The 22,039-nt window shown below is 43.6% G+C and overlaps 1 protein-coding gene across 2 annotated transcripts in view; it reads right to left on the reverse strand.

The window, feature by feature from the left end:
- Positions 1-6,816: 6,816 nt before the first annotated feature.
- The window catches only part of Slc44a1 (solute carrier family 44 member 1), a 181,304-nt gene continuing 166,081 nt past the window's right edge, over positions 6,817-22,039 (reverse strand). The window contains exon 16 of one of the 2 annotated variants that reach the window (XM_034501795.2): positions 6,817-7,698. In XM_034501795.2, the coding sequence (XP_034357686.1) occupies positions 7,684-7,698 (15 nt within the window). In that variant the 3' untranslated portion in view covers positions 6,817-7,683. The remainder of the gene's footprint in view (positions 7,699-22,039) is intronic. The other variant, XM_076934964.1, reaches the window with a different exon arrangement.

Below are 22,039 nucleotides of genomic sequence, written 5' to 3' on the forward strand. Positions count from 1 at the left end.
GCCCTGAACAGGCCTTTCTTACCTGAACAGAAGTACAAGGAATGTGATAAAAGACACAAAGGGAGACCATGGTTTAGTTTGGCTAAGCAAACGATGCTCAGAAGCCTGGGACTTAAGGCAAGGAACGCCCAACTTCACTCCGGCCAGCTGAAAGGAGGCTGGCACGCAGTCCTTAGGGACTCTACTATCCAAGCTTCCTCAATTGGGGGAGAAGTAACAGAAGCCAGGTATCCAACCACTGCCCCAGGGCTGGTGGCACGGAGGGCCGATCTCAACACTGAGAAAAGGAATCATTTTCTATGGCTGAGAAAATGCAGCCTGTAGGGGAGAAGATATCAGAGGTCAAACTGTCACCCTTGATTGACACTGTGGACCGATCACAAAAGGAAGGAAACAGCATTAGGTCTCATCTCCAAAGCTTCACCTTCCCTTCTACCAGAGGGAAGCTCCTAGGCATGGTTTGAGTGACAGACACCACCACAAGAAGAAGAAAGTAGATTTGGGAGACACAGTCGCCCTGCTATGTGATCACCACTGTCACAGAGCCACTCATGTCTGGCTCCTTGCCCCGGTGTCTGTAGCTCTTTCCTTTCAGGCCAGCCAAGCAGCCTGTGGATTTTGATAACAGCTGTACCCCCATTTGACTTCTGCCCCAGCAGAACTCTGGCTCTAGCTTGATGTCTGACTTCCCAACACAGCTCACCAATAACCATTTGCTAACCTCGTTCTCAGCAGCCGATTCCCCTTGGGCTGTGATTTGTGTCCCTCCAGCCTTCAGAGTTCTCTCACTACACTCCCTCACCAAGCTAGGCAGTTAGTCTACAAACCCACCCACTGAGCCTTTGGACTACAGGCAAGTCCTTACCTTTCATGTACTTATCTTGGCATACCAAATCAGGTTAGGAAATGTTTTCAAAGTAACTTTACTTTAAAGCAGATGTTCTTAAATCTTGACCCCAGGACTGACTGCATCAGCATCATATGACAACTTCTTAGAAATGCAAGTTCTCCGGCCTTTTCCTCAGAACCAACAAAATGGAAACTCCAGGGTCAGGTCCAGCAACCGGTTTTAACCAGTCCTTCAGATGGGACTAATGCAGCTAACTCTTGGGAACCACTGAGAGGAAGAATTCTGCTCTTTAAAGGGGAGAAGGGCAAGGAAGACTGGAGAGATGGCTCAGCGTTGTGAGTATTGGCTGTTCTTCCACAGGACCTCGGCTCAGTTCCCAGCATCCACATGGCATCTCACAACTGTAAATCCCTTTTCTAGGCAATGCCCCTCCCTGACCCCCAAGGGCACCAGGCACTCATGTACACCTGCATACAAGTAGACAAAACACTTACACATATAAAATAAAAATAAAAAAGTCTTAAGAGACGAAAACAGGGGCTGAAGAGATAGCTTAGTTGGTAGAGTGCCTGCCACCCAAGCATGAGGACATAAGCTTGGTACCTAGCACCCATATAAAAGGTGTCGGGTGTGGTGGCATGCCTGCAATCCCAGTGCTCGGAAGGTAGCGATACATGGATACCAGGCACTCACAGCCCAACCTAGTCAGCATGCTGCAGAGTTAGTAAGTGACCTTCCAGTGATCGTGCCTCAAGTTTTAAGTGGAAAGCAATTAAGCAGGATGCCTGATATCAACCTTTGGTGTCTACACTCATGGTACACAGATGCACATGCACCTGTTGTACCTGGATATACCTGTTGCACACAAACATGATACACACATTTAAAAAAGAAAGGGACAACAAAGGAATAATGATATATATTGTTTTCAAATGTAAGCTTGTGGTTCTGAGATGCTCATGTAGTCATGGCTAGTTCATGGAAGCTTCTGACCTTCCCTGAACTGCTTGCTTTCTGATAAAACCCCAAGGCAGGATCACCTCATGATTGGCACTGCTAATGTCCAGCAAAACAATCTCATTCCAAATTAGGTTCTTTGTCCTCTTTGAGAGATGTTAGGTACTCCATGCAGGCCTGAGCTTCCTCGGGAGTTCTGGGAGAGGAAGGGACTAACAACCTTCTCCTTTGAGGACCAGTCCAACCAGGTGTACAGGCACCATCAGCTGTCTCCATTTGAATCCCGATACCACCGCTTGCCAGCTCCTACAGCCATCAATCAGTAAGCCCTTTATGATGGCTCCATTTCCCAGGGCATGGCATAGGGACCAGACTTTGCTTTTTGCATTTAGTGAAGATTAAAGGAGACTGTGTATGGAAAATGTCTGGCTTAGTGGGCTTGTAATGGCAGTCGCTGCTTCGATGATTACACTCCTACACAGCATGTCCGCCAAGGCTACTCTTGCGTAGTTTTTCCTCCACTTGAGTCTTGGAGCCTTAGAAAACCTGTTCCTACCCCAATTCCCCTGTTCTCTGCCATTTCTGTTTTTTTTTTTTTTTTTTTCCTGATACCCATCATTAATCAGGTGCAGCCCTTCGTCAAAGCCTCTGGTGTTCACCCATCACTTTCTGATTAAATGTGACCCAGGTTTTCATTTTTACAACCCAGCCTGGTAACATAAGCGTCTCCAAGCCTCTGTTTCTTCAGCTGTGAAACAGGGCTCATGGCACCAGCCCCAGCTGATGAGTGGATTAAGTGAAACAATTCCGGTCAGGTGATCAGCTGTGTCTGATAGGTGATAAACATCCAAAAAAGCATCTGTGATTAGTATGACTTCTCATCCATAGACACCTAATTTTGTGCTTCCTGCTTCCTTCTAATGAAAATCGAGAAGTAAAAATCCCCAAAAGCCCCAGAAGCCCTAGGCACTCAGTATGTGACAGCAGCTCTTACAAAAGAGAGGTTGGTTATACCCTGGGGGAGGCTGGTGGAGAGTCAGAGCAGGAGCTGTGGGTGGCCTAGCTCACACTTAAGAGAGCCCTAAGGTACATAGGAAAGCAGCAGGCATAAACCTCAAAGGTGAAGAACCAAAGAAATGTGAGAAGCAGCACAAGTCAAGCACCAGCTCACAGCCTAAAAGGAAACACATGGCATGGATACCGTCACTGACTTTTGTCTCCTTGGGGCGAGTACACAGAAGATGTCTAGCTCTCTTGTGTCCTACTGGTAGAATCTGTTCCAGCTGCTGGAAACCATAGGAAGACAGGTTTCTTCTCCAAATGTCTAGAGTCCCACAGATACTTGCTGACTGGATTTGAGACCTGCTCCACAGAAGGTGTATACCTGTGAGTATACCTGGTAAAGCCAATGGCTGGCGAGGACATAGGCCATAGAGCAGCTGTTCTCAACCTTCCTAATGTTGTGACCCTTGAATATAATCCCTCGTGTTGTGGTGACTCCCAACTATAAAATTATTTTTATTGCTACTTCATAGCTGCAATTCTGCTACTGTTCTGAGTCATAATGTAAATATCTATGTTTTCCTACAGTTTTAGGTGCCCCCTGTCAAAGGGTCCACCCCTTTCATGGTCAAACTTTGACGGTTCGATCCCCAAAGAGGTCATAACTCACAGGTTGAGAACTGCTGTCCTAAGGGCAACCTACTACTTTTGTTTTGCTAACCAGGTATGTGGTCAGACTGCTGTCTAGTGACCTATGTGTATTACCCATAGATTGGCTGCTGTTGGCCTCAGCCAAAGACGCAGCTTTATGCAGTAGCAGCAGCCGATTCAAAGAGTTAGAACTAACCAGAGTGCTGAGAGTAAGTGACTGCTGAGGACTCAGTCCTAAGTGGGACATGTATATCACACACACACACACACACAGAGGCACGCATGCACGTGCACACATGCACACACACGCCTGTCCCAAGGCTCAGGGACCATCGTGGAAGAGGAAAGGATGGACGAGCCAGAGTTGTTTCTTCTGCACACAAGATGGCTGTAGCCCTCATGAACTCACAGCAGCTACTTACTTGCACAAGATCAAGCTAGTCAATGATTCCAGCATGGACTAGACAGGGGCTCACAAGGCTACACTTCTGGCTGAGGAGCTAATGGGGATTGATGGTTGCTGTGAGGGGAGGAGTCATGTTTCCTCAGGGGAGTGGCCTCTGGTATGTTGTCACGTATGTGCAGACATCAATAATTGACATTAGTGAGTTATTTAAAGCACACACACACACACACTCACACACACCAAGGTGAGAGGGGCACATGTAGAGGGCACCTGTGGAGAATGTGGGGGGAATTTGGGGATAGATAATCAATGCATATTATAAAAGAGTCACATAGATCTAGAATAGTCTATTTGGTGAGGAGATTCTCACCAGTGCCAATAACCAAGCAGAAGCTATGCATTTGCTTAGCAAAGCTGTCATGGGGTTTGGGGGACTAGGCACTGGAAGTGAGCCTGGTAGAGATAGTAGCATTGTGAACCCTGAGTGCCATCATTCTATGACACTACAGGCCAGTAACAATCCATTCCCTCTCTGACTTGATTCTGTAATTGTATTTATCTTTATAAGGTCCTCTGGATTTCTTCTCCTTAGCCCCATGGCAACCCCCACCCCCACCCCAGTGCACTACTCTTAACTCATAGAAGAGATTACTATCTTAAAAACTCTATTTAGATGTTTCTGTGCCACAGTGTGTGCTGGCCTACTTTACACTAGGAACTGGGGATAAAGCCTGGAAGGCACAAGTGTTTCCAGCGTACACTTCTGGCCCTCGACATGCTTCTGGACTCATGTTCAAGGAATGACTGTGAACAAAGTCAATTATCTTCCCATCCATCTCTTCATGAAAGGAAATCTCCCCAGGATGCTGGCCCCCAGCCAAGTCTCCCCAGCACAAAGGGAAGGCTCGCTGCTGTCAGTAACAGCTCTCTTCTCTCTCTGCAGAAACTCTGAAATGGCATGAGCCACGTAAAGCCTGGGGACATACAGTGCCACAGTGTATAACTGTACATACAGGTTCATCACCCAAACTCCAGGGCCCCACAATTAGAAATAAATCCCAGCTTGTGAGCATTATCTATGTGGCCAGGACAATTTCTTATCCTTGCTAACCCTCTGTCTTCTCATTTGTAGAATGAATGTATTAACAGCATCCCCTCAATAGGTAGTGTTTAATGCTTAATGCATAAAAAAATACATAATGCATGTTACCTACATATTATTATATCCTAAAATAAGCCATTTTCCTAAGTACAGCCCCAGAGGATAATGGTTCTGTAAGCTCTTTGACACTGCAGGCTCTGACTGTCAAGTTAGGAGGGTACTATGTCAGTCTTTCCTGGGAAAAATAACACTTCCTGAGATGCCTTTCTCATTCCAAAGGTCCACATGTACTTTTCCATGACAGGACAATTGAATTGGAAAAAATAAGAGAGGCTTGAAAGGTAGGACATGGGGAAGTGAATAATAATCTTTGATTTGAAATTATAGTGCATTTCTCTCTGTTATATGGGGTACACCATGACCTACCAGCAGACAGGAAGGGAAGAAAGGATCCTGACTGTGCTATGGACACAGCATAGGCACAGTAAGAAATGGTGGAAAAAGTGACGCCAAGATGTAGGACACGAACCAGGGACTCCAGAGGGAGAACCTTTTAATGTCCCAACAGTGGGGAAGGGTTAGGAAAACTTTAGAATATATAGGAGGTGGGATATTCTGCAGCTGTGAAAACCTATCTCCGTGAAAAATACATAATCATGTATAAGAAAGCATATATGCTATAATTTAAAAATAGCTGGATTTTTTCTAAATTAATTGAATACCATCTGTAGAAAAGAAATGAATACATCTGGGTTTTTTTGGGCTCAGGAGAAGTGGTATCATATATGAAAGCCAAGCCTGCTAGGAAACATAACACTGCCATAGGCTGGATGCTATGTTCTGCCTCAAAGTCATTTGTTAAAATTCCTTCTCCTCAAAGTGATGAGATCAGGAGTTGGAGCCTTTGGTCTGTGACTAGGTCATAGAGGCAAGAGCTCTTATGAATGAGACTGAAAAAGAAAAAAGAGAAGAGGAGGGGCGGGAGGGGCCAGAGATATTCTGTCTTTTCTAATATATGAGGATGTATGAGAAGGTAACTGTCTATGAACCAGAAAACAGTTCTCAACCAGACACTGAAGCTACTGCCAGCTCACTGATCTTGTATTTCTTAGTGGTACAAACTGGGAAAACTGGTTCTGTTGTTTATCAACTGCACAGTGTACAGTATTTTGTTATAGCAGCCTGAACAAACTAACACCAAAACCTACAAGTGTTATGTATTTTATTTTTCTGCTTTCATGGACATGAATCAAAACTAATTAAGCTGGCTTCGAAATATTACATTCAAATTTCGCGGTTTCCTCATGGCTTAGAAACAAAGGGGGATGGGAAGAGAGATGACTAGAGATCAGGTTGTCTTTGTTTCTGAATTCCAAGTCAGAATGTTGGGACTGTAGGTGGGAAACCACTTGTAAGCCTGTGAACAGTTATTTTAGGACATACTTTGGCAGGAGGAAAAGGAGGGTTCATGAGTGAGAGGATTATGGGGTGAGGAGTGTACTGGGGTTCCAAAGATGGAGTTCTCAGCCTCCGGCCCCTGCCTATCTTTCACTAGTTATAACAGTACAGCCCTACTTACAATCCCTGCCCATCAACACCTTGTCTACCAACATATCATCATCATCAGAACAGTGATTATGTAGGTAGTATCAAGTGTTCAGTCTTTAGTCAAGGGAAAATGTAATACATTGGTCTTAATGAAAACTGTGGCTTCCTTCCAAAGTCAGGGGTCACAGACTTTTCTGCCTGGGCCATATCATCAATAATGGAGGCACTGAGGATTACAGGGTCTTTGATAAAATTACATAACTCTGCCATTACAGAAAGAAAGGAGTCACAGACAATGCATAAAGGATGTGGTTGTGTTCCCATAAAACTTTATTTACAAAAATAGGTGGCGACAGGGAGCTATGATCCATGGGCCGTAAACAAACAGTGTTATCTTGCTTAGAAAATAATTCTGTGATTCTTCTGTGCTTCCTCAGCCCTCCTGGAAGACACTTCCCATGCACATACACCGCCATACCCACCCCAATTTGAGACTGGGAGTGATACCCATAGGGATACTGTAGTGTGGTTATCTCTATAGCAATAATGAGCAAAGCATAGTGTTAGAGCGGAGGGACTCTGGAACTGGAATACTGATCCTATCAACGGTGTGATCTTACTTACAACACATGATCTCTCTGAGCTTCTCATTTCCTCATGACATTTCAAAATGTCAATGATACATAGAAACTTTGCGAGGCTTCATGAGGACTCAGTATTATGTTGCGCACCCAGCCTAATGCTTAGCATGCAGCAGGCCCCTAGCAATAGTTATCAGCCCACATGGACTCCATAAATAGCAGAGTCGGAGAGAACAGACCCAGGATGAATGCAGAGAATTCCCCTGTGAGTTCTGACTTCAGGCCAGCACTCACGAGCTGAGAAGCAGGGCTTGATCCAAACATCACAAGGCCAGAAGAGAAAGCAACGTGAAGTTTGAAGACGTGGCTGCAAGGCAGATTACTATCAAATGCTTCTGATTAATCATTAAGTAGCCAGTCCCACTGTAGTAAATCCATTTGGCCGTTCGTGGTTAGAGAACCTTCTTGATCGCTGCCATTGAAGTAATAAGATCCCGTCTTCCTCACAGACTCAACAGCTGGTGAGTAGCAGAACCTTGTGTAATCAACCTCCTTTGAGTCCACTCTTCCAGTCTCCAGAGACAGGTCACCTTTTCCTGAGCTGGAAAGGAAACACATCCGGAGAATGAGTGTTTCTCTAGTGGGAGAAGAAAACACAAGAAGAAGCAACCAACAATCCAAGATAAACAATGTGGGATAATCTTTAGATGTTATGAAATATTAAATCACACAGGAGACAATAAATAAAATGAATGTCTGCAGCAGCCTGGGTTCAAATTCTACTTCTACCCCTTTATCAGCTGTGATTTATGAGCAAGCTACTTAACCGTCGTGTTTTCATTTCCCTAGGGAAAGCCAAACTGAGAAAATCCTATGAGTTAAATTCAAAGCTAAACTGACAAACCTGGGTTTATGGTGCCCTCAAAGACTAAAACCTGAAACTCAGATAAAAATGTGGCTTTTTCCAGCCTGTAAACCCATCAGCAGAGGGGCAGACCGGACCAAGAAAATGAGTGTTACCACACTTCACTGGAGTCTGTCAGGCAGGGAATGAGTAAATGAGCTGAAAAGAGGAAATCCACTGTGGTGCTGAAAGGAAATGACCTTATCCTTAGGGAATACTCATTGAGGGAAGAAGGATGGGTGAGCCTAGAGGTATGCACAGGGTATTCAGAAAACAGATGCATGCAGTGGTGTGTGTGTGTGTGTGTGTGTGTGTGTGTGTGTGTGTGTGTATACATGTTGTGGTGTATGTTTGAGTATATTGACTGTGATGTGCATGTGAAGGAGGGGTGTACGTGTTGGGGTGTGCGTGTTGTATGGTGTGTGTGTGCATTGTTTGTGTGGTGTGTTTGTGTGTGGATGTGTGGTGTGCTTGGATATGATGTGTGTGTGTTGTATACAGTTGTGTATGTGATGTCTGATTGTATCGACTGATGTGTGTGTGAAGGGGGAGGTTTATGTGTTATGGTATATGTGTGATGTATGTATGAAGGGGGTGTATGTGTTGTGGTTTGTGTGTTGTAGGGTATATTGCATTGTCTTTATGGTGTGTGTGTATGTTTGGTGTGTCTGTGTGGATGTTTGGTGTGTCTGTGTGGTGTGTGTGTCTGTGTAATGTGTGTGTATGTGTAGTGTATGTATGTGTAGTGTGTGTGTGTATGTGTGGTCTTCGTGGATGTGTGGTGTGTGTGTCTGTGTGATGTGTGTGTCTGTGTGATGTGTGTGTCTGTGTGGTGTGTGTGTCTGTGTAGTATGTGTCTGTGTGGTGTGTGTGTCTGTGTGGTGTGTGTGTATGTGTGGTGTGTGTGTCTGTGTGGTATGTGTATGTGTGGTGTGTGTATGTGTGATGTGTGTGTCTATGTGGTATGTGTGTCTGTGTAGTATGTGTCTGTGTGATGTGTGTGTCTGTGTGGTGTGTGTGTATGTGTGTGTCTGTGTGGTATGTGTGATGTGTGTGTCTATGTGGTGTGTGTGTCTGTGTAGTATGTGTCTGTGTGGTGTGTGTGTATGTGTGGTGTGTGTGTCTGTGTGGTATGTGTATGTGTGGTGTGTGTATGTGTGATGTATGTGTCTATGTGGTGTGTGTGTCTGTGTGGTATGTGTCTGTGTGGTGTGTGTGTCTGTGTAATGTGTGTGTGTATGTGTGGTGTGTGTGTCTGTGTGGTATGTGTATGTGTGGTGTGTGTGTCTGTGTGATTTGTGTGTATGTGTGCTGTGTGTGTCTGTGTGCTGTGTGTGTCTGTGTGATGTGTGTGTATGTGTGGTGTGTGTGTATGTGTGGTGTGTTGTGTGTATGTGTGGTGTGTGTGTCTGTGTGGTGTGTGTGGATGTGTGGTGTGTGTGTGTGTCTGTGTGATGTGTGTGTGTATGTGTGCTGTGTGTGTCTGTGTGGTATGTGTATGTGTGGTGTGTGTGGATGTGTGGTGTGTGTGTGTCTGTGTGATGTGTGTGTGTCTGTGTGGTGTGTGTCTGTGTGATGTGTGTGGATGTGTGGTGTGTTGTGTGTATGTGTGGTGTGTGTGTCTGTGTGTTGTGTGTATGTGTGGTGTGTGTGTATGTGTGGTGTGTTGTGTGGATGTGTGGTGTGTGTGTCTGTGTGGTGTGTGTGGATGTGTGGTGTGTGTGTGTGTGTCTGTGTGGTGTGTGTGTGTCTGTGTGGTGTGTGTGAAGGTATATATAAAAAGAATAAAGAGTGATCCTTCAGGTGGAGAAATGGTTCACAGCAGGCACAGTAAGTGACAATGGGGAACATGGTGTTCTGTGTAGCATTCTTATTCTTAGAGCCTCTCTCTACAAGTCTGAAATAATTTCTGGCAGTACTTAGGGCTGGGCATGTGATTCTGGCAGAATGCTGGCCTAGCATATTCAAGAAATGGGGTTCTATCCATAGTTCTTAGGGATGGGGGGGTGTGGAAGTCTTAAAAACCCATTAGGATAAATCAATGAAAAAGACCTAATTGAAAATTATGGACTCAGCTTGACTTTTATGCAAGTTCAGGGCTAAGGCAGAACAAGCAGAAATGATAAGTTAGTCCTGACCTCAACAGGAAGGAAGGTTGGGCTTGGATCAAGAAGACAAAAAGTAGCCTTAAGAGGCAGCCATTTAATGGTGTCTAAGATCCCGAATATACTGGTCTCTACACACCTCTACACTACGTTCTGCTTCTCACTTGGTCCTGATCCAGGCAGCTGAAAGCACCACTATCAACAGCCTCACTGATTCACTTGGGGTTAGCATTCACTTCGTCCCATCCCGGTTGCTGCCTCTTTGCGCATGCGCCCATCTCGGACGTCTTGCCACTCTCAATGTAATTGGCAAATGGAAAACCAAATAACCCCAGAGTACTGCTTCCACGACCCCAGTTACTCTCCCAAGAAATCGCAAGGCTCCTTGTGTCCTCCAGCACCTCCTCTAAGCTTTCTGTGCATGGGTTCCGTGCTCGTGGTCTTCTAGGTTGGGATGCACAGCTTTAACTTTCATGATCTTGCCCTACTGCTGAGAGTAATGCTTTCTATAATTGGACTGACATCCAATACTGATGGTGCTTAGTTAAGGTCACACAGCACAGACAGCAGGCTTAGCTAAGCCTGTGATTTGTCTGAGATTGAGAAAAAACTATTTTACTACTATTTTAGTTTAAACTTTTATTTTAGAACAGTTTAAAGAATATATTTTAAAAATCCATAAAAGTAACGAAGTGTTCTCCTTACCTGCCACCTAATCTTCCCCCATTGTCACATCTCAGGACGCTGTGGTACATTTGTCACAACTCCTGACCCAGCACTGGGAGGTAGCTACTAACTGCACACCACACTTTATTCAGATTCATTGATTTTCCTAATGTCCTTTTCTAGTCCCAGAGCCTATCCAGGAAACTATATCACATATAGATTGCCTTCTTTATATTTAAAATAATTAAAAAGCCATATACCACCCTTAAAAATACTATATAATTTGATTATGATTTGATGACAGTTTGACGCTATCTTTCCCATACTCTGAACATGAAAAGATTTCTAACATAGTCTAGTTCTTCCCAAGGATGTATGAGCACACACATTCCTAAGGTGCCAGTTCTGCTGGAAGGCAGAACAACTTTTGCTTTAGACTCAAAGTTCAAGGCTCCATCTAATTAGCTGCCTGAGAAAGTTTTGCTTACTATATAGTTTAGAAGAATGAGTATCTATCTATCTATCTATCTATCTATCTATCTATCTATCTATCTATCTAGAGATAAGGATTTACTAGGTAGCTCAGGTTAACCATGAATTCACTATGTAGCCTAGGTTGGCTGCTAACTCTTGCTCTTCCTGGAATCGTTTTTAAAAACTGGATCTAGATGTAGAACTCTGGGCCTCTCCAGCACCATGTATGTCTGCACAATGAATGCCATGCTTCCCACCATGATGACAGTGGACTAAACCTCTGAAACTGTAATTGCATGCTTTTGCATTGTAAGAGTTGCCATGGTCACGGTGTCTCCTTACTGCGATGGAAATCCTAACTAAGACAGTTACTCTAAAAAACCTGATGGTAAGTCCTTACTGGCGAAGACAACACTCACTTACGTCATCTAATACAGAAAAGTCAGTCTGGTTCCCAAATAGAATCTTTAGCCCTGCTGTTCATGGTCATGGAAGTCTCTTTGCATGACACTGGAGGAGAAAGGTAATCATCAATATCACTCAGCTACAAATGCTGCAATCCACAGGGGTATCTATGTTTTGTTTTTACTTTGTTTTTGTATTTTGGAGACACAGGATTTCTCTATGCAGCACTGGTTGTCCTCTCTGTAGACAAGGCTGGCCTCAAACTCAGAGATCCAGCTGCCTCTGTCTCCCAAGTGTTAGGATGAAAGGCTGTACCTACCACATTAAAATTAGATTAGGGCCCACTCCGTGGGCTGGAACTCTGTAGTGAGTTCAAGGTAGCCTAGGTTACACAGAATGCACCGAAAATGAATTTTCCCCAACATGTGAGGAAAGTACCTCAGAATGTCACTACTTCCTCTCAGGCCAGGGATATTAAAGTGGCTTTTTAAAAAACCATGATCGGAATATACTGCCTGTATTCTGCCAGTGACTTTCATCTGATCCAGGGATAGAGGAGCAGCCTGTATACCCTGCTTAGAGGCTCACTGAGCAGCAGGCAAGCAGCAGGCAAGGCTGGTCCTATACCATGTTAATACTAGGTATAAATACCTGAAACACGAGTTTGTAGCTTTCCCAACTTTCTCTGACTGACTGGAATAGAAAGAACAAATTCCCCACCAGAAGACTGGTTTTCTTTTCTTTTTCATTTTTTTTTTTCCTGTCAGAAGTGGGTAATCTTTCTCCCTCACCTCTTGCAGAAGAAAAACAATATGCTTGTTTTTAAAGTTTATTTACATTCCAGATGTTGCCCTCTCATTCCCAGTCCCCCTTCCCACAGTTCTTCATCCCATTCCTCACCCCCCCCCCCCCCCGCCTCCAACAGAGGGTGGTCCCCCATCCCCCTTCCCTGGGACCTCAAATCTCTACAGGATTAGGTGCATGCTCTACGACTGAGGCCAGACCAGGCAGTCCTCTGCTATATTGGGGGTGGTGGTGGTGGATGGGGATGGGGGGTGGGGAGCAGCCTTGGACAATATGCTTGGTTTTAAGAACTTGAGTTTAAACATAAAACTTTAGTTTGCTGCAGAGGAGATAAAAGTTTCAGCTAACAGAGCTAGGGTGTAATTCAGTTTGTAGAATGCCTCCCCTGACATGCATGTAGCCTGATTCAATCCCAGAACCACAGAAACTAGGAAGAGTGATGCCTGCCTGCAATTCCAGCACTAAGAAAGAGGAGGCAGGAAGACCACAAGTGTAAGGTCATCATTGGCTACACAGCAAGTTGGAGGCCAGCCTGGGCTACATGGGACCCTGTTTTCCAGCCTGGGCTACATGAGACCCCATTTTAAAACAAGGAAGGTTTCACTTGACTAAGTTCTATATCAGGCCTGGAGGTATATATCTTTAATACAAACATTTAAGAGACTGAGACAAACAGGTCAAGGGCTGGTGGCCTAGGCTGATGAGTGAGACTGTCTAAAAAACAAAACAAATACAAAGATATTTTAAAACGAAAGCAACTTTTTCTAGATGAAAGACTTGGTGTAAAATAGAATTTGAACAACTTTACTAATCCCGTATTTTATTCTTCCTATGTCTGAATCCCCCATAGACAATTAAAGACCTTTCCCAAAGAAAAACATATTTATAATTTAACCACTCTAGCACATTTTATTTTCAAGTTTACGACTTCCCTTTCTGCACATGTATGTGTGTGTGTGGGGGGGGGGTGTACATGTATGTGATCAGGTGCACACGCAAATGTTATACATGAAAGTGGAGGCCCGAGGTTGAGAATGTTGGTTGTCTTTTTCAGCTGATATCCACCTTAGTTTCTGAGATAACGTCTCTCACCAAACCAAAGCTCACCTGCAAACCCCTGGGATCCTCCTGTCTCCATTGCACCAGCACCTGGGTGACAAGTGTGCACTTCTCATAGCCTTTTTAGTACGTTCTGGGATCAACCTAACTCCTCATGCTTGAGTGGCCAGCGCTTGACCCTTTGGTGTGTGTGTGTGTGTGTGTGTGGTGTGTACTCAGATATACTAGACTGGCTTCAAACTTGCTGTGTAGCCAAGGGTGACCTCAGATTCCTGATGCTCTAGCTTCCGTCCCCCCAGTTCTGGGATTACAGGCATGTGATTGGAGGACTCAAGCATGCACTCCATTCTTTTTGCCTCTCATTACATTACAGACACACCCCCACTTCTACTGTGCAATATGTTTTAATTGTTACGTATCTAACGAAGTAGCTGTAAATCCTTATTTAAACAAATTAACATGTTGCCTGAAGGCAAAGGTATGTATCTATTTTGTTTTCTACTGTACCGCTGGAACTTATAACAGTGCCCGCAAGAGGCACATATTCAGAATACATTTGTTGGATTCAAAAGTAAGTTTAATGTAAATGATTCCAAGTTCTTGTTCTCTTTTATTGTTGTTGTTACTATTATTACAACTATTTCCTTGTTTTAATTTTTTTTTTTTAAAGTTCTCAGTGTAGTTCAGACTGGCTTTGAACTAGTGACCCTCCTACATTCAAGTCCTAAGGTTACAAGCTTGTAGCTCCACACCTCAGCTTTCGCTTAGGTAGTTGATTTCTTCTCTTACTCAACCACCTTTAAATAAAAGCGGCTTTTATGAGTATTTTTGAACAAAGGAGAAATAGGGTGAAGGTTTTTCTTTGATTATGACCTTGGTTTGACTGGTGTGATGGCATAAAATTCCCAAGCATGTTTGAACTGGCATTGTCCGACCCTCACAGAGCTCCCAAAGACACAATTCTGCAGTGCAAATATGCTTCCTCCTAATTCTGAAGTCATTCTCTGTTCTCCCTCTCCATCTGCCTCCCTCTCCCTCACTGACTCCATCTCCCTCTATGTCTCCTTCTCCCTCCCTTTCCCTCCCTTTTTCTCCCTCTCTCCTTCCCCACATCCCTTCCTCCTCCCCCCATCCACATCTTACCCCACAACCCACATTGTGTATTGTTTTAGTGTTGAAGGCCTTGGAGTCAGCTCTTCTTTTCCCCCTTTGCCTTCTAGTTTCTGTCGTGCTTTCTAAAAGACACCCTCAATCTTCACAACCTACACACATTAACTGGGATTTGCATCTTTTTTCTATTTCCAATTTCTAAGCTTTGTCCCAGAGACCTAGAGGGTAATCACCCAGATTGCCATTTGGTAGGTGAAAATCTGCATGCTAGAATCTTATTTGAAGTCAGCTGTAGCTCATTCTGTCCTTACTTCTGTGTAATACAACTGTAGCATGTCAATACAGCACAATTGATGCTACTGTTTTGGACACCTGAGTTGTTTAACAATTTGAGGACACTGCAAATAATCTTTCTATAACCATGGTGGGGGTCTTGTTTTATTTGTTTTTTGAGTGTCTCTCTAAGTGGCCTCAACCCATGATTCTTCTACCTCAGTCACCCTAGTGCTGGGATCGCCAAGGCAATCCATCCCATGAGCATTCCTGAACAAGTTACTCAGTGCACAGATGGGTCGGTCTTTCAGTTCCTAGGAGGGAAACTGTTGAATCTGTATTATTTTCAACCTTAATTAATAAAAGGAAACAGGTTTCCAGCATGTTTCTGTTGACTTATTTTCCCATGAATTATATACAGGAGTTCTAGTTTCTGCAAAACCAAGTCAACATTTTATTTTTTAACATTAGGGGTAGCATATCTCAGATACCTTTAGTATGTACGTCCTCAGTTGTCACCAATCAGATGGTTAATGTTTCTCTTGATTTAAATGGGTGGAAATCATGGGCAGATGGAGGTTCTTCACTGTTGGTCTCTAGAAGTTTGTTTCCCTCAATGTTTGGCCACACCAGTCCCAGTACTTGGCAGATAGATGTACAGGGCAGCAAGCAGCATCTATCAGGCCCAGTGAAGGCCCTGAGTCCTTGTCAGTGGTCTGTGTTATGACTCTCAGCTTGGGGGTTGAATCTCATGGTTGTGAGCAAGCTCTGTGGAGTCCAGAGCTGCAGGTTCTCTCCTCTGGCTCCTCACACCTCTTTCTCAGCGTTCCTGTCTCTGCTTTCATTCCCTTCTTTCTCACCTTGGCTGTTCTCTGCTCTGTGCGTTGTTGATGGCTACTGCTGAGTGGCTGCTCCACGGCCTCTGCCTCATGGCCTCTTCTCCAGTCAAGCAGGTTCTAAGATGGGAACTGGATACTGACCACAGGTAGGGTCATTTAGAACTCAATAATGAGTACTGGAAACTGGGTGCCAGCAGCCGGGATGATCTGAGAGGCCAACTATCAAGCACTTGTAAACATGATCTCGAGTGTGCTGTGCTGGGCACAACCAGCTTTCCCTCTGCTCCCCTGTGACTATTTATCTATCAGTCTGCTGCAGAGCAGTGCACAGGGCAACCGTTAGATGGAGGTAAGCAACCCCCAAGTACAGATTCATGCTATGATCCAGAAAGGAGCAAGCTACCCTTGGGACTAGTGTACTACCCGAGATAAGTACTTGTTTGTATCTGGCATGTGGGTAGTATACAGAGTACCCACTGGGATTGGTTGGTACCTGAGAGACCAAGATACCATACCCTCCCAACACAGAGTCAGTCACTCTCTGCAATATTTTCAGCTTAGCCTGCAGTATTGAAAGTAGGCAAGAAAAAGACTATTGGAGAAAAGCCTTCCTTGCACCTGACGTCACAACATTAGAGGAGGCATCACAGTCAAGTGTTCCCAAGCCCACTCCCTAGTAAACCCAAGCAGCCTGCTCATATAGCCACAGAAGGGACTATGGTCTTGCCAGCGTCATCATAGTTGCTCTACCAGGGGAAGTGCTTCCCCTCTGGTACTGAGGCACCATCATTGTAAATGCCTGGTGTTGAGCGTAGTTTCGGCTGTGTGCTTTGTGCTCTTGTCGAGTCACAAGTACAGGAGCTATCTTGGATCCGCAAATAGAAAACACACACACACACACACACACACACACACACACACACAGAAGTTATTCTTAAAATGCTTTGGCTGACTCAATGACTGGGCACTCATAAATCTTCCCAGGCCCAATCAGAGAAGAGAACTCACATGGCTGGTTGGTTGGCTTTATTTGCTGCTACTGCCCTTCTCTTCTCCCCTAGTCTTCCTGATTCTCTTTAAGTCCTACCTGCACAACTCTCTGTGTCCTGCCCCGTGCCCAGCCATTGGCTACTGGCACCTTTATTGATAGATCAAAGACCAATTGGGGGAAAGGACCTTCAGCATCAGTAAACACAGATTCCCTATCAAAGCATCAGAACCACCTTCTATAGCCTGGCACAAATTTTCAAATAGCTCTGACTGGGGTGGGGCCTCCAGGAGCCAGGGCGATCTGCTGCTGTTCCTCATATAGATGTCTCAGGACCTCTGTGGAGGTTCCCTGTGGTTGGTGCAAGAACGACAGTGGCTGTTTGGTTGTTTTTACCTAAAATCTTCTTGTCAATCAAGTTTGCGCATCGAGAGAAGGTCTGACAGATGATGATTATGGAGTCAAGTTGCCCCTCAGCGTCTTTGCCTATCTATACAAATGAAGATTGGAGCGCGCACTTTACATACTGGAGGTGCTGATCATTAACAATACTCTCCATCTTTAACACAGTGTAACCACTTTTTAAGAAAAAAAATTTTTTGAGATAAGGTCTCATACATACTAGTTTATCCTGTGTCACCCTACCCAGTATATATAGTGCTGGGGACTGAACTCCAGGCTTCATGCTTGCTAGACTGAGCACTCTGTAGACTTAGCTACCCCTTCAGCCCCTGACTTAAGAATTTATAACACTGTCCAGTGCCCAGGGCGAAGCAGATCCCTCTTGCTGGTCTCCCTGTGAGTGGATAAAGTGGTTTCACTTCATCCACTCTCTGGGCACTGATTTTCCTTGGTCAAGTTCCTGTTCAAATCTTCCAACAATTTGGGTTCTCTACCTTTTTCTTTTCCAGTTACACATGAACTCTATGTGTCATCAATGAGCCTTTTACCAAGGATACATGTTTCTAAGGATTTTCCTATATCCTACCTCATCTTAATGGTTTCTTGTGATAAATACCATTAGAGATTTGAGTTTTTAATTGTACCAAATGGGAGTCTCAAAGCAATTTCAAGAAAAAACTTTGCTACTGAAGTCTGTGTTTCAGATCTTCGTATAAGATCAGGCTGTATGAGACTTAGCTTTAGTAAATGTCTGTTCCTGAGCTCAGCATTGGCCCCCTTGTGCCACCGTCATCAACACTGATCATCACATACAAAGGATACCATGCTACTCCATGATCTTCAGTACCAGTAAACAGGAACAGAGATGACGAGAGCGACCCAACCTTAGGTGTTGTGACAGATTATATCACAACAAAGCTTTAGTCTCAAAAGACTGAAGGATAGCTTCCCTGCCATGAAATCAATGCTTTTATGCCCCCTTTCAATGTTAGAGCCTGTGTGTTACTAATCTAACGTCATTAGAAGTAAGATGCTGTAACCCTATCGATATCTCCTTCCACAAAGAAGATCAATCAGGGCATTTGAAATGGCACACAAAGAAGAAGGTTTACCATGTTTAACAAAGAGTGGCCTGGAGGGACAATTGGCCTCATAGGGGGAAATGACAATTGGTGTAGCTACTATGAAAATCAGCATGTTGTTTCCTCAAAAAGCTAAATATAAACCCACCTATACCACTCCTGGACATATTCCTAAAGGGCTCCGGACCTTACTATAGAGATACCTGCTCATCCAGTCACACATACCTGGGATTTAAAGTCTTTTTTAGCTGAGCTAAGCATTTGGGACTTATCTGTCCATCTGTCCCATGGATCCTGTTGAAGATGACCAGAACTAAAATCCTTACTGTGCAAACACCCTTCCTGTGATACTTACATCTCAGCAGAGGATGTCACTCATGCCTGTTGACAATAAGAAGCATGGATACCACTTTACTCTGGGTACTTGCTGGAGAATAAAACCTACTCACTTCACTGAATCATATGGGATGACTACCTCAGAGATATAAAGCAGGGCAAGACTGCTGTTAATCTAGAAATGTACCCATATGGCCATTTGACTTTGACAAAGTGCCAAGAACCATTCCATAAAGAAAAGAATAGTCTTTCAACAGAGTGATGGAACAGCTGTATCTCTATGTGGAAAAGAAGAAGTGTGGAACAGCTGGACACCTGCCTCCTGTGTACCAAACAGAAGCTAACTCAAACAGATCAGAGATGGAAACATGAATAAAATCATAAATTCTCAGATGAAAATTTAGGGATGAGTCTTCATAACTTTGGATTGGGTGAAATATTTGTTTATTTATGTAATGAAGTACAAGAAACCAAGGAAAAGATATGTTATTTGATTTTACCAAAATTAAAAATGTGTATGCTCCAAAGAACATTATTAAAAGGGTAAAAATACAGTCCACAGATTGGGAAAATCGTGTGTCTAAAAAGGGTCTAGTGTTCAGAATATCTAAATAATAAACAAACAAACAAATAACTACCCCACACTTAGTAAGAAGACAACTTGACAGAAACTAGAGTCACCTGGGAATCGAGACCCTCACTTGAGAAACTGCCACCATCAGACTGGCCTGGGGGCATTTGATGGGGCCATTCTTGGTTAGTGACTGAGGTGGTAAGGCCCACAACAACAAAATCGGCCTGGGAAAGGAAGTAAACAGCATTCTCAAAAGGAGAATAAAGTGCCAAGAGATCTCCCCCCCCCTTCTCTTTTATTCAACATCTGTAGCTATTATGAAAATGCAAATTAAAACTGCTTTAAGATTTGATGTTACCCCAGTCAGAATGACAAAGATTAAAACAAAAAGACAACAAATGCAGGCATGGGGGTGGGGAAAGGGGAATGCTTTTTACACTGTATGGGGAAATGACAATGGCTATAGCTAATATGGAAATCAGCATGTTGTTTCCTCAACGAGCTAAACACAGACCCACCTATCCCACTCTTGAGCATATTCCTAAAGAGCTTTGGATCCTACTATAGAGATACCTGCTCATCCATGTTCATTGCTGCCCTATTCACAATAGTGAGGAAGTGGAAACAATATAGATGTCCATTAGTGGATGAAGAGGTCATGAATATATGGTTCATATACACACTGAAATATTACTCACCTGTAAATGAAATTTTCAGGTAAATGGATGGAGCACATAAATGGAAGAGGAGGAAGAAAAGGAGGAGGAGGAAGAGGAAGAGGAGAAGGAAGAAGAGGAAGAGGAGAAAGAGGAGGAAGAAGAAGAGGAGAAAGAGGAGGAAGGTAATGACTATATTTTGTCATCAAGACTCAATGATACTACTTTAAAATTATTTTTATACTCAAATGGAAGAGGAGGAGGAGGAGGGAGAGGAAGAGAAAGAGGACGAAGAGGAGGAGGAAGAAGAGGAGGAAGAGGAGAAAGAAGAGGAAGGCAATGACTATATTTTGTCATCAAGATTCAATGATACTAATTTAAAGTTATTTTTATACTCATTCAGCTAAATCTTTAACTATTATTGTAATTGTTATGTTTATTATATAAATGAGAAAAACAACATCTTTAACCCATTTGTTTACTTATGCACACAGCTGTTTATTTGTCCTCCAATTTATCCACGTAGGATTTTCTGAAGAAAGGGTGCATTTGAACTCTTTGTGGATTGTGGTGGATAACTACCCTTTGGCAAACTGTCTACTTTCCTCCCTTCTGTGTTCTCACGTATAAACTGGGAAGAATGGCAGTTCCACACAAGTACGTGAGTGACATATGGGAAGACGTGGAGTGTGGCCAACTCATGAAATGTGTTCAGAAACTGGCACTCAGTGTCATTTGGTTGTTGTTAGTCTTAAAGTTGGAAAATGACTTAGGAAGCAAAGCAGCAAGGAACTGAAGATGTCCAGGCAGAGACCTTTGCACAGTCCTGGCCAGGGGAACTGTTTAAACACAATATTCAAAAAGAGCTATAAAATGCATTGCTTTCTTTGGAATTAAAGTGAATATCAATGTCGTTGTAGGTCAAAGACAAAATAAATAAATGTTCATTAGTAATTGCAGACAAAGCAGGACTAACAGAACGCTGTTTAATAACTAACACCGCCACCTAGAGGAATCCGTGATACATCACACAACCCATGGAAGAGCAGAGTTGATTTTGAAGCTAATTTATAAACTGGTGAGATTTACTGGGTAGGGAGGCCTGTGGCCAAGGCTGACAATCTGAGTTCAATCCCCAGAACCTACCTGGTGAGAAGAGAGAACTGACTCTCACAAGACAGTCTCTGACCATTACCACACAAGAGCCATCACGAACGTGCACACACGCGGGCACACACACACACACACAAATGAATGCAATTTTAAAATAAAAAATACATAAGCATTCAGTAGACTGAGAAATACGTGGATTTTTTAAATTGGGGGGGGTATTTATTTTATGTGAGTGAGTGTTTTGCATGTACATGTGAGTACCACATGTCTACCTGCATGTACATGTGAGTACCACATGTCTACCTGGTACCCATGGAAGTCATCAAAGGTCATAGGATCATGGGATCCCTTGGAATTGGAGTTGTGAACCACCAAGTGGGTGCTAGGAACCGAACCTGAGTTCTCTGAAAGAGCAACAGGTGCTCTGAACTGTGAGCCATCTCGCCAGTTCTTGCATACCTACTTTAAAATAAAATATTTCGATGTAGAAAGTAATGAGAAAAGCTTAACTAAAAAGAAGGAGAAGAGGAGGAGGAAGATGATGATGAGGAGGGTAATTATTATTCTGTCATCACCATTCAATGACAGTAGTTTTAAATTATTTTTATCTTTTCCAATTCTCTTTGTTGACACCACTGCAGTGTCTTTCAGGCCATTACATTATTCACAGTGACTTTCAGCGGCTTCTTACTTTGTGCCATAGTCTGACTCAAGCATCACCCCTCAATGCTGAACAGCCTGGCTACTTCCAGGAACAATGACACTGTGCTGTGAGCCTTTCTGCTTAGGTAGATATTAGTGTAGATGTTCCATAGACAGCTATTGTATAGGCAGATATTTTGTGCACGTAGCTGCGAAATTAACCTTTGCTGTTACAAATGGCATGTGCAATTAGTCATTTTTAAAGATTTATCATTTTTAAGTTTATGTGTATCTGGGTGTGCTTGTCTGAGTGTTTGTGTACCATGTGCCTGCAGGAGCCAGTCTAAGCCAGAAGACAGCATTGGACTCCCTGGGACTAGAGTACACACGGTTGTGAGCTGACACAGCAGTGTTGAGAACAGAACTCTAGTCCTCTGTAAGAGCAAAAAGTGTTCTACACTGCTGAGCCATCTTTCCAGCCTCCATAACTAGTGCTTGAAGAGATAATCA

This window comes from Arvicanthis niloticus, chromosome 5 (assembly GCF_011762505.2).
Source record: "Arvicanthis niloticus isolate mArvNil1 chromosome 5, mArvNil1.pat.X, whole genome shotgun sequence".
Taxonomy (NCBI): Eukaryota; Metazoa; Chordata; class Mammalia; order Rodentia; family Muridae; genus Arvicanthis; species Arvicanthis niloticus.